Below are 13,707 nucleotides of genomic sequence, written 5' to 3' on the forward strand. Positions count from 1 at the left end.
CAGAATTGTTACAACAAATTACGGAAACTATGACAAGACAAAATAAAGAAATTGCGAACCAAATTAAAATTCAGAATTCGGAAACCACGAGACAAATGCGTGAGATTAAAGAACAAAACAAAAAAATTCAGTTACACCTAAGTCATATTGAAGACGAGGCAAAAGAATCTCGAGAAGTGATAGGAAATTTAATAACAGGTTACAATCAATTGAGAACAGACATTGACAAGGTACAAGTGGACGTACAAACATTGCGTAATGACACTGAGGCCGAGATCAAAACATTACGTAACAACACCCAGGGAGAAGTCAAGAAACTAAAGAAACAGATTACCGAAATTACTAGACAAGCAGCAGGTACAGCGCGTGAAATTGTTGAAAACAATGTTTTACACAAACGTAGCACAAAAGCTGCGCTGAAAAGATATAATAACCGCATAGTCAAAATAGAAGCGCAAACGAAGCGACAATTTCAGAAATTGCGAGCAGAGTTGTTGCAAACCATTGAAGAGCGTAGTGAACAGGATCGAACAAGCACAGAGTCTGCAACCACATCCGTATTTGTAACAGCACCGGAAAAACAACCAATTAACGAAGATATTACGCATTTGCGATTCCAATCACAGGCGGAAAGTAACATACGTGAAATCAGACAGCCTGCACCACGGGTACGCGAAAGTTACAGTGGACAATATCCAATGGATCTACCACAACCGGAAGGAAAGACGAGAGAAATGATCAGAAACAAAAGTGGCGAAGAGTCGCGAATTTCATATGGAACTATGACGAAGTACGACAACGATCATTTCCTCACAGTCAGAAAATTTCAACACTTTCGAGAAGGAAACTCATTACATCCACGAACTTTTATTGATCAATTCCGAGTAGGATTACCAGAACACTGGACGTTAGCACACAAATTAGACTTTATATGTGCACACATGTCAGGAACAGTCGCAGAAACCATGCAGAATGTTGCAGCGACATGTTGATCGTACGAAGATTTCAGAGTGAAGTTTCTCTCACGATATTGGTCCAGCGAAGCACAGAACAGAGTGAAGTACGGATTATTACAGAACCCATATTTTGAAAATTCAGGAGAGGAGAGTCCCGTGAAATTTTCCGAAGTAATGGCAAACAAAAATCAATGCTTAGATGTACCATACAGTGACGGAGAGTTGATTAAATTATGCGCGATGAAGCTACCATTGAAATACCAGCAATCATTAGTAGGTCGCGGAGGCAATGACGTCGAAGCATTTAAAGGTATTCTAAGGGAACTAGAGTTCATATTCTCGGAAGATGATGCAAGAAAAAGACGAAGCGCACCTGAAAACGAAAGAAAAAAGCAGTGGAATCTACAAGACACAGTACGAAGAAACAATTACGAACCACGTGATAACTTTGCACCAAGAAACGACAATAGATTTCAACATAGAACCGGTTATGGATTTAGAAGAGAATATGGCAATAACTATAATTCACCCAGGAACGGCAACAACTATTACAGAGGGAATAACGACAACCGGAACGGGTACTGGAGAACCCATAGACCGACAAATTATCAACCAAGAAACCACTATCAACAAGTTGAACAAGAAAAGCGAATACAGATAAAAGAGGTTGAGGTAAGACCACCAAAACCCGATAAACGTTCGGATTGACAACTAAGCGCCCATGCCAAAGAGAATGACGCACCGACCCAGGACAATTGCAGCACCTTGAACAGAGAAGTAAAAATCTTATCACGAGAAGAGAAGAAGGAAGAAATAAATCCGCAGGGACCAGATGAAAACGAAGACAAGAAAATAAGAATATCATGTTGGGACGAAATTAATTGGGAGAATACTGACGAGGAAGATGAATTACCAGAGGCATGCACAACGAATGTAGGAGGAAAGGACGAAGTAATGAGTATTGCAGAGCTATTTGAGATGAAAACCAGGGAAAGCGAATTCAATGAGGATAATGCGCAGTCGACAGAAGTTGAAAATAAGTTACGAGTGGGCACACAACCCAACGAATATAATGAAGGAAGTTATGAAGCAATAATTAGTGCATTTAGATGCGATTATGTGGAAGTAGCGACAAAGAAGAAGAAGATAGATGAGGATGAGGAAAAAGTAGAGGATATAGAAGAAAGCGTAAATGAAGGAAGAAATAGAGAAGAGGAAATAAAAGAGAGAGAAGTAGCAGTGGAAGCTTATCCTACAGAAAGTTCGAATTCACAAGGGAAATTCCTAAAAAGACTCATGTATGATTCAGTGGAGGATTCGTTGATGCAAGAAGAAGAAGAACAGAACCAACCCTTTCAAATTCAACCAATTGTGAAGGCCATGGTAAAGAATATCCCAGTCAATATTGTAATTGATAGCGGAAGTGAACTGACTGCGATCTCAGAAAATTTATTCATGTAGTGTAATGCCAATGAGGAATTGCCAGTTCTGAAAACACGTAAGATTAAAGTAAGAGGTCCTATTAGAAATAATGCTGCGGAAGTTACGAGACAAACCAGGTTAACTCTTTCGTGCCAAGGTCAAAAGATCGAAGCCAACTTCGTGATTATACCTAAACTAACTGTAGATTTGATCATAGGTGCAGATTTTTTAAATGAGAGACGAGCGATAATAGATATGGGGAAAGGTAGCGTAACATTCGGGAATGTCACACTTCTCTTTGAGCAAAAGCTAAAATTAGAAGAGATACCAGTTACAAACAAACAATTAAGAATGACGCGAGATAAAGAGGATGAAGAATTAGAATGGTATGCACAAAAGGGGGAATCGCCTCAACTCATGTTAGAAGTCCATAAAGAAATCGACGAAAAATTGCAAGAAGTTCAAGGTATTTCAGAACACAGTAAAAGAGAATTAGAGGGTATTTTACGAGATAAAGCAGAGGTACATTTACCTAAGGCTGGCAGTATTAAACACTTTCAGTACAAGTTTGAAGATTAATTTTATTACTCGTAAATAATCAGCACAATATTTCAAGGTTATGTTACAGATAAGATCGTCAGGAGAAAGAAGAATGAAGAGAGAGGAAGGTGGGAAAAAGAAAGTAGTTTCAATAATAACACCAATAGTACCATAGATTAAGGTGAAGGGATAAAGCGTAGATAGTCTAACAGCATGAAATACTAAAATGCCATACACCACGACACTACACAAAAATAAAAAAACGAATTTGAGGATTCTTGAGTAGACGTTAAGACTCCAAATATCTTAGAATTGTAACATGGAAAGGGCGCCGAAATTTGTAAAGCTTTTTAAGTAGGCGCAAAACAAGTAGATAGTAGATATATGTTAGATGATTATAAGTAAAACTTTTTGTAAGAACCATTGTAAAAACTCCAGCAAGGAAGAGATGCAACGACCCACAAGTTGCAACGCGAGATGTATCAAGAAAGAAAAGGACGTAATTAGCAAGACACGATTCCTACATAGCAGGAGCGTCAAGAGAAGGGAAAGGCGAAACTAACGGACGGCCCTTGTAGCGAAAGTGGGCAATAAATGTGCCCACTAGGTAGAACCTTGCTGGGATGGAACAGGAAGCCGCACAGTGACAGCCCTGCAGAGGCGCCACGGGACGCCAGGACACCGGATTTTCACCGCTCGTAAACCCCAGGGCGCCCCCGACTCAGCGGAGCGAGCAAAAAACGGCCGGACGAGAAGACCGCTTGGGCAAGCCACCACTAGCAAAAAATATGCGTAAAAGTCACACTACTGCTATTAAACAGCACGCTGATGCAGGAAACTGAAGAAGAACTTCCACAAATTAAAAATGACGCGCCCAAACAATTTATCAAACTGTTACTAGGAGGAGAACTTCAAAGCGACTAGTTATTAATAAATATTTCCATATCCTGCCCAGAGAAGAACCAAGAAGCAAGTAAGAAGCAGAGAAAAAGCGGGAAGAACAGAAGTTGAAGATTCGCAAGATTGAGACCAAGAAAGGAGATGGGTGAAGAATAGACGACATACCTTCCCAACTCCCTATCCTATTGTAAGCTAGTCGTCTGCGAAGTATTACAACGAAAAACGACCGCATTCAGCGACACATAACGATGACTTTCACGCATACAAAGCCAGTAAACCACGAGATTCTGCACTCACAGCTCCATTCCATTATGGGACCTCCACAACGGCAACACACTTGCAAAGACAACAAGGAACGACGAACGAAGCTGTACATCAAATACTTGCCCACATCCATCTCGCTCAAGTCCATCAACTTCGTGCAAAAACATTCGCCAACCTCATGCTTGAACATTCATAGGATTGTGTGAATGCGTGAAATCAAATTATGTGATGTAGGAATTGTGTAAAAGAAACGTGTGAAAAACTAAATAAGTTAAGCACACCAGACAGCTAATAAACTAAAAAATAAGTCATTAACTATGGACTTAAATAAAGAATAGACTATCGATAAAAAGAAGTCATTAGTTCTGAAATGGACAGTATATAAAGAAACAATATGCCACTTATTTGCTTCTCATAAAAATAAAAGAATAACTATATTTTACTTATTTTCTCGTTACAAAAACAAGGAATAAAAAATTATCTTGTTGGATGTTTTCCCTTTCTTTAACATTTGTACCATTTATTAGGATAATACCTCAATACGTGTGTATGTATATTTCTTTGTCAAAGCAATTTTTTTAAGCATTTGTAAAATTTGTTAGGATAATATCTCAATACTTGTGTATGTATATTTCTTTGTCAAAGCAATTTTTTGGAAATAATTATTATTTGTTAGTGTAACAATGTTGAAATGAGTGTCTAGGAACAAAAACATTTTTCTTGCACATGATATTTAGAAAATGTGTTAGGAACAAATTTTACTTAATTACTACATTTATAAAAACAATATATCTAAGAAAATCGATGTGAAAGACTCCTCACTTTCGATAACAAACTTCTTAAAAAACAAACTACACACTTACATAAAGAAAGAAAATAATTAAAAACTAATAATAGTATAAAATATTCTTCTCTTGTCATTTTAATTATAATGTGGAAGAATATAAAAATATAAATTAGTAATACAAACTAGCATAGAACAGAATAATGTGGCTGAACAGTGCGCAACAAAATTTAGATAAATTAGAAAATTTTTGACTGACTTAGACAACGATTAAATCATTGCCTAAATTCAGTGCAAAAATTAAGTTCGAAGGGTGGAGATATGTAAGGTGTCAGGCAAATCCAACACCTTACATAAAAACCCTGACATGAAAGCAAATCCAGTAGTATGTCACATAGCTCCGAATAAATCGTGACATTAGATTAACCAAAGTAATACGAGTAACGAGTGAGCAAATGGAATACCACAGACTAACACAAGAATGCCTAAATGCATGTCGTACCTTCCCACCGTGAGGCAGACGCAGTTCCGAGGGGAGAAACGAGGACAGAAGCCGAGAGCAGAACCGTGTTAAGCTAGGAAAGGGAGGGGCTGGGCACCCACGCCGCGAGCCTACCTGCACAACTATACAACCCGCACGTTTTAGCGTCAGGCTTTTTCGCGTCTCAGGTATGTCAAGGACAACCCCCAGCCCATGTTAAAAGCTAGAGCCCTCCAGAAAAGCAGTATAGATCTTACGATAACACAAAAAGGGCCACTACCACCCACAAGTTTTAGCGTGAGACTTTTTCGCGTGTCTGTTACATTAGGATCACTCCCCAGCCCATGTTAAAAGATAGAGCCCTCCAGAAAAGCAGTATAGATCTTACGATAACGCTAAAAGGGCCACACTAGCTGCAGGTTTTAGCGTGAGACTTTTTAGCGTCTCTGTTACGTTGCAAACTTTAAAAACATTGCCCCACCACGAAAAGTATAACGTTTCTTATTGGATAGACAGAACTTTTGTAGGCGGAGCTTAAGGTTAACATTGAGACCCTGATTGGTCAGTTGAAAACACAGCCAGATAGTTTTTTTAAACTAACTTCGGTAAATTGTAGTAAGGAGAAGTTAGAGAGTTGGTTCCGAGACGGCGAGCTGGACGGCTGGTGCGCCGGCCGCTGTCGCCCTGACGCTGTTTAAACACCGACAAGGTAATGAACGCACGCGATGCCGCATTTTTGAGCGCATAAGGCTTCACTCAGAACTGCAGAAGTCTCATCTGCTACACCCCCTTTTTGCGTAATACTAGTGTCGATCGTTAATTAAAACTCATGGTGTTCACATTTGCCACTTGAAGTAAAGATCTGAAACGCGATGATTTTACTATTTTATAGTTATTGAGAAGCCACATCAGCCACTGTAATTTACGACAGGTTAGATAAGTAATTAAAGATAATTGAGGGTCACTGTAGACCATTTTGATAGTTTTCTCTTTTGTGAAACTCAATTTAAACCTAGATTGTAGATGTGATAAGGCATAGGTCATCCTTCGATCGATTGTAGAACTTGGAAACCCATTTAGGGGCTATTCGTTCACATTTTTGTTGAACGCAGTTGGTTTTTACCATCCTGTATTAAAACATTTCCTTTTATTAATAGTGCAATTTATAAACGATGTTTTGTGATTAGAATAAATTTCCAATGGTAAACTTAACTGCTTTTTCGACTTTATTTTACCAGCTATCTAAAAATAGGAAAGCCTTGAACCCTTTCCACTATATTTAGTTAGAATTAAGATTCTTTTACAGGGAGTGCAGTGGAGCTGACGCTGAGATCATTTAGTATTTGGTTATATCATCGCTAGTCTCACTGAACTCTTCTGAATTCTACATGTCATGTGTGGTCTGGCGTCTCCTTACCAGCAACAGGTCCCAGGTTCAAACTAGTTAATTCCCTAAAAAACACGCTCAGAGCGTCGTTGCGCGAAAGTGGTAGGGAGACACGATATAGAACAATCAGACACCACCATGAATGTTTAGAAGTTGATATACTAAAGTTACTACGATGAAACAGGCATTAAACTTACATGCTCCTTTGCGTATTATCATTCGTCGAAAACCTGGTTTCGATACCCTGAACCATTGGTTGGTTGGTTGATTCGCTTGAGGGTACCAAGCAGCGACGTCATAGGTACCATCGGATTAGGGAAGGATGGGGAAGGATGTCGGCCGTGCCCTTTCAAAGGAACTATTCCGGCACTTGCCTGAAGATGTGTAGTGAAATGGCCGGACGCGTGTCTGAACCGTTGTCCTCCCAAATGCGAATCCAGTGTGCTAACCACTGCGCCACCTCGCTCGGTCTCTTGAACCATTCATGAAATGAGAGGGGCTAAAACGATGTTACTTGTTCATTAAATCCTTATATGTCCTTGATATACATAGTATTCTAATGATATACTTTTGTTAACCCTTTGTTTCATTTATGCCTGAGGACCGTGTTGTTACAGCCTAATTTGGCTGCCTACGCTTGGGGCATCGTCCTCTGTGATGTTTATCTTCACTTGACTCATCCTACTGAAGGCTGCAGTACATACTCATAAACAGGTTTGGTCTCTATTGTGCTTTGCGGACGCCTTTACTGCTTTATGGTGTTTAATGGTTTTATAGTTTTCGACATTTCTTCAGAGCTACTTTTGCGCTGTGCAGTGGGCACTGATAACTTGTTCGTCTGTTGTCAGCAAACTGAACTACCGGTACCGTATATTCTAAAAGCTCGTTGCTGATGCTTGTTGACTCCTGTGTACTGCCTCCACTTTTGATGACAACGAACTGTCCTCCTGTGTTGATAATATTTGTCGACCTGATAATGATTTAAAATGTGAAACTAGATTTCTTAAGCACCAAATATGGACGACTGTTTGCAACTGAATTAACATAGGGATCTGCCTCTCTTAGTGCTGATTAATTTTGGAGCTCCTTCATGTATCTTGCGAAATAAACGCCATAGAATCAGAAATGATCTATTCATTTTCTAGCACAATAATTTGTTTGTTCGTATACTTCCAAAGCCAAACAGTTGAGGTAGTTAAATGGTTTTTGTTAATATATCAATAATTCCATATCGGAAGTAGGCGATTACTTATAAATGTTGTGTTATTGACGCAATGTATACTTTGTTTTCATTATTTCAGGTTCTTGCACGAAATATGTGTTACAGAGACTGAAACATTCATCCTGTGTTTGTTAGCACAGTATTTAGTCTGAAGGAAGAGTAAAAATCAGTACTGGTTTGATGTACCATATATATTTCCTGTGTATCATTTTTTCCTAGGGGCTTCAGACTAGCATTAAGTAAGCCGGAGCATTTCTAGTCTGTTTTGTGTTTATTTTTAATCCTTTGTCTTAAGGTCAATTAACACAGCAATACAGGACCTGTCGAATCAGTTTCAAATACATTTGCACACACACACACACACACACACACACACACATGAAATACGGTTGGATCAGACAAGAGCGGGGGAGGAAGTCGAAAATAAGCCACGGCCTTTTCAATGGAAACACCCCAGCACTCTCCTTAGCGACTTGGGGAAACCACGTAAAATCCGAGTTAGGAAGAGTGGGTCAGGAGTAAACACCAGCTCTCGTGCAAGCTACTCAAATAAATTAACAGCGTGTCCCCTTGCTCCGTATTTACGTTATAAATAAACAATAAGTAAAGCGATTACATACATAGAGCCTACTATGAACACGATCCTTACAAAAGAACTATAAATAGTAGTACTACTCGAACGTAAAAATCAACTTCTGTTCCTCTTTTCTGATAAAGTCTCACGTTATATTACCTGTATAGTTGATAATGATCAGTACTTTTTCTTTATCTGGTAAGCCTTGAGACAGCTTCACACACACACACACACACACACACAGTAGTTTTCCATTCGTGTTTAGATTCCAAGTTAACTTTCTATTTCGAGCAAACTGCGCATGAGTAAATGAAGAAAACTGTCTTTCTGTCAGTCGCGTCTCTAATTTATGCTTCTTTCTCAAGATTGTTATCACCTCTTTCAGATTTTTACTATCGTGGATATCTTTTTTGGAACGCATAGAGTCATGTGCTATATATATTGTAGCACACCGATTAGGGCTAATTTCAAGTCTCTTTAGAAGAGGAAACACAAATTTAGATGCCGATTCCTTCTATTTCAACGATTTTTCCCCCGTCAACAGCAGACGCTCACAAATACTAAAATTAAGCACCTGGATTTTAAAGAACTACTGGTGAAAGGGATAGACGTATGGCTGTGTGAATTTGTTAAGACGCCTACAGGACACAGGTACATGAGCGGCACCGCATGTAAATACATTATCAGCTCCTGTCATTGATGACGACTCTGCGTGTTATCATGTGCGAACTAGTTCAGGGTTTTCCGAGGCGTTTGCTAAAGAGTGAGCACGTATTGTGTTTCCCGCACCAAGGAGAGGAAATATATCGAAAGCAACAACATAAACTCTTTGGAGGTTGTGATGTGCACTGAACTTGTGGTTGTGTTTTGTTTACTTTTGCGGTACGTTTCGAGCTGGGGTTTTGGATTGACGATATATAAACACGAAATTATAAATGTCATGAAAAAATAAGCTTTCAAGAATGGGATATAGAACATACATGTAACGAATTCCCTTCTCGGTATGACTAAGTTTCGCAATTAAATGATATTTGGGCTAAATATTGGTCTTCTCTTTACTCCCAATGTACAATAAGTTTCACATGTGTGTGAGGTACCGGTAGTGTTTGTGATCAATAGCTACAATTAGAAGAGGACATTATGGAGCTTCTGTATACAGTTTCAAGAAAGCCGAATTGCAATCCATCCAAATCAGGACCAGACTACGATGTGTAAGTGCCTAGTGCTATTTAATGTATTTGGAGGAGAAATCGTTTTATATTGTCTTTTCATGTATTAGGCGTGTGTTTAATTCTGGTTCTAGGTTTAACATATCGGTTTATATGTCGAATAATCATCAAGTTTAAGTTGTGTTTTGGTTAGTGTTGTTGGCTTCGATTCGGCGGGTTCCTACTTCCATTTACTGCGGCTAACTGTAAATTTCCTCTAGCGAGAAGATGTGAAATTGTGCCTCTCTCTACTGTATGTTGTGATTGCCGTACGGGGTAGGAAGCTCTTCGATTCTGGTGCTGTGCTTAAGGCAGATATTACCGTGTTGCCACCTTGATTTATTAGCACAGTATGTTAATCGTCTCAGCGTAATTAGAATCAATAAAAGGCTATGTATAAAATTTTAATTTTAAACGAATATAAAAGGGAGAGGGTGATTTGGCTTTTCAAGCCAAACTGTCCAATCCTATGAAACTGTTTTACGACACTAACAATATTGGGAGCATAAAATTTAAGACATTCCTCAAAGTGTCGATGGGAACAACATAGCCTACTACCTTTATTGATACAGCATCTGACCTGAAACGCTTAATTTAATGGAAGTAGCCTAACAATTTGTACTTCCATACAATCTATAACTTTGCGTGAAAAGTGGGGTGATGATATAATTCTTTTGGTAACAAAGTAGTAATTATGATTTCAGTGAAAGAATTATTTATTTGCCTTTATTAGTAAATAGACAGCTCACAAACGATGTGGCACAAGTGTGTGTGTGTGTGTGTGTGTGTGTGTGTGTGAAAACAGTGGTACTGTTGCTGTACACATGCTATTCAGAATTATTGAGACCAAACCCATAATTTTGCACATAAAAAGTAATTTATACTCTTTTATTCATAAAGTTCTCAAAATCTTGGAAATCATTTTGTTTCAACCAAACGTCCATGACTTATTTGGTTTTTTAAAACCCTCAGCAGCTTTGTGTTGTATGGTAATTTACTAAGAAAAGTTTTTCTAGTTTTCAGAAAGATGTTTTGTATTTTTATTCATTTATTCTGGGGATTATTTAGAGAGTGAGAGATTGATACAGTTTTATACTGATCCCACCTAATCTTAGTATGCATAAGGACTTGAAGAATGCAGGCCTATAGACTTAGAAGAGTCAGTATGTTGTGTAAGCAGTAGTGGCACCTAGATCAAAACATATTCATGATGTCCTTATGCCAAAGAAAAACACTTATGTTTGCAGCAGATTTTCCCTGCATTAATATACCACAGTTGCCAACAGCCCTGCCACAGTGGTAACACTATTTCCTGTCAGATCACCAAAGTTAAGTGCTGTCAGGCTTAGTTAGTACTTGGATGGGTTACCATCTAGATCTGCTGAGTGCTGTTGGCAAGCAAGGTGCACGCAACACTTGTGAGGCCATTTGTGGAGCTATTCGATTGAGAAGTAGTGCACCACTCACGAAAACACAATGGCCGGGAGAATAGTGTCCACATCCGGTGATGCCTAAGGGCTGAGGATGACACAGCAGTCAGTCAGTATTTGGGCCTTCAATGCCTGTTTGGATGGTGTTTGTTTGTTTATAATATACCATAGTTTGCCATGTGAACCACACAATAACCCTGGGTTTGGTGTGGGTTGGCAGAGGGGTGAAGTGGACTGCAGTAGTCATCGTGGGGTTGTGGACCATTGCGGCTGCGGCGGGGACGGAGCCTGTCTGTCATTTCTAGGTCCCCGGTTAACATACAATACAATACACAATACAATGATGTCAATGCGGTGTATTAAGTTTATCCAGAAAATAAATGGATAATTTGTTGTATTTTGTTTTCTGATTTTCTGTGCATGTGTGAATCTTGTTATTTGTGGTAGTTTTCAAATACTTCGCAAGAAGGCTAATACTGGTTGAACAGGGAACTCCAATGAATATGCCTAGGCCTAGCTTTAAGATTTGTTATTGATTGGCCTTCTGCAGTCTCAATTATCTGGGTTCATCCCCACATTTGTAACTCCATATAGCCACAAGGGTCTGTCATGACTTTCAGGTAGCATAGGTGTAATTATTTCCAGTGGAGTTTTATGTTTACAGGTATTTGAAATGATCATATCTAAACAGGCATTTCATCTTGTGAGTTGATTGTAAATACAGTCAAAATTGTGTAACCATAAAATAACTGTAAAAAACGTAACCTTGATTTCACTTGCGCATTCATACTATTGCCAGAGATTAGAAATTCTGTCATCTTTTGTATAAGTAAAGATGTTGTAGAGATAGCTTTCCTGTATGCAGTATAAAATTTTTAAACTCAATTTTGAGGGCACAGCATACAGACACCAATCACTTTACAACCTAGAGACTGAATAGCATGATCTGTGAATTTTCGTTCTAAGCTTACATATTTAACATCTTTAACTTTACCTTTATATGACATATAGGCCTTAGAAAGTCTTGCTTCACTGCCTCCATCTGAGATGTGTTCAGCCAGAACCAACTTAACCTAGCAATACCAGATGTTGGCTTCATCCTATGACATAATTATGCTGTGACGTGACATACATGCACAAACGGGAAGAGGACAGAACACCGACATTATTTTGTTTTATGTCTGTATCATTCTTTGAAAGTAGGTTATGGTGTCAAGCAGCCTGAGGTATAGGTTACATTGAAAAGTATCAATTTGGTTGTGAGTTGAAAAAAACCAATGAATACAAAATCTTAGTTGTGTTGCATAAATTGACATCTAGGTTACATTGAAAGGTGACAGCAAAGTGGTATCAAAAACTTCACTTGCTCTGTTAAAGTTGTATAGATAGGTGTTGTGTAAGCCAGTGTGTATTTGGACACACAATATCACAGTGTGCTTCCAAGCACTTTCAGTGGAAACAAGCCTGACAATTAACATGCATTAAATAAAATTATTAAAATGTTATACTGATGATCTGCCTCGCATGTGAGAATTCAGAATGCATACAATTTTTATAAACAAAGGTCAAAGCTGAATGACACTATTTATAAAACTTAATTAAAATTTTGCATATATACTGCTTACCAGAAAGTTTTTTTGGCTGAGATTGGTTTGTCTTCGTAGCAGGCTGTGGAAAAAAGGTTCTGGTGAACAGCCTACATAAAGGCATTCACAACAAATGTGAAGCTACATGGGACATCATCAGACAAGAAAATTCCCAAACCCACACACAAGACATAGTCATGGATCCAAAAGTGAATGACTTCTTCCTGAACTTGGTAGGTGTGCTGAAAAATAAAAGATAAATCGCATTAGACCTGTGTGGTACTAAGCCATGTGGAATGAGCACTTTCCACTTGAATGTTGTCACTTCCAAAAAGGTATGAAAGGAGATAGCAAAAGGAAGGCTAAAGTTTTAAATTCCATGTTTAAGAAATTGTTCATGCAGGAGAATTGTACTAATGTACCATTGTTTGACTGAGTCCTGTCTGGAAGGCATAGTAATAAGAAAGAGAAACAACCACAAAAGTTGAAAACAACTAAGTTGCCAAGTCCAGATGGAATCCCAATTCGGTTTTACAAAGAGTACTTTACGCCATTGGCCTCCTACGTAGTTTGCATTTATCACAAATCTCTTGACCTGTGCAAAGTGCCAAGTGACTGGAAAAAAGTGCAGGTGGAGCCTGTAAATAAGAAGGGTAAAAGAATGTGCCCACAAAATTACAGACCAAACTCCTTAACATCGGTTTGCTGCAAAATTCTAGAGCATATTCCGAGTTTGAATATAACAAATTTCCGAAAGACCTAAAAGCTCATGTCCATAAATCAGGACAGCTTCAGAAAGCATCGCTTGTGTGAAAACCAGCTTGCTCTTTTCTCACATGATATACTACGAACTATGGATGAAGGGCAACAGGCAGATTCCATATTTCTAGATTTCCAAAAGGCATTCAACATGGTGCCCCACTACAGACTCTTAATGAAGGATCGTGCATATG

General features: G+C 38.7%; 1 protein-coding gene across 1 annotated transcript in view; it reads left to right on the plus strand.

Annotated features, from left to right (window-relative positions):
* Positions 1-9,384: 9,384 nt before the first annotated feature.
* The window catches only part of LOC126299555 (mediator of RNA polymerase II transcription subunit 16), a 319,626-nt gene continuing 315,303 nt past the window's right edge, over positions 9,385-13,707 (plus strand). Inside the window, exon 1 of the mRNA XM_049991550.1 lies at positions 9,385-9,741. Coding sequence (XP_049847507.1) covers positions 9,671-9,741 — 71 coding nt within the window. The 5' untranslated portion in view covers positions 9,385-9,670. The remainder of the gene's footprint in view (positions 9,742-13,707) is intronic.

Source organism: Schistocerca gregaria, chromosome X, assembly GCF_023897955.1.
Source record: "Schistocerca gregaria isolate iqSchGreg1 chromosome X, iqSchGreg1.2, whole genome shotgun sequence".
Classification (NCBI taxonomy): Eukaryota; Metazoa; Arthropoda; class Insecta; order Orthoptera; family Acrididae; genus Schistocerca; species Schistocerca gregaria.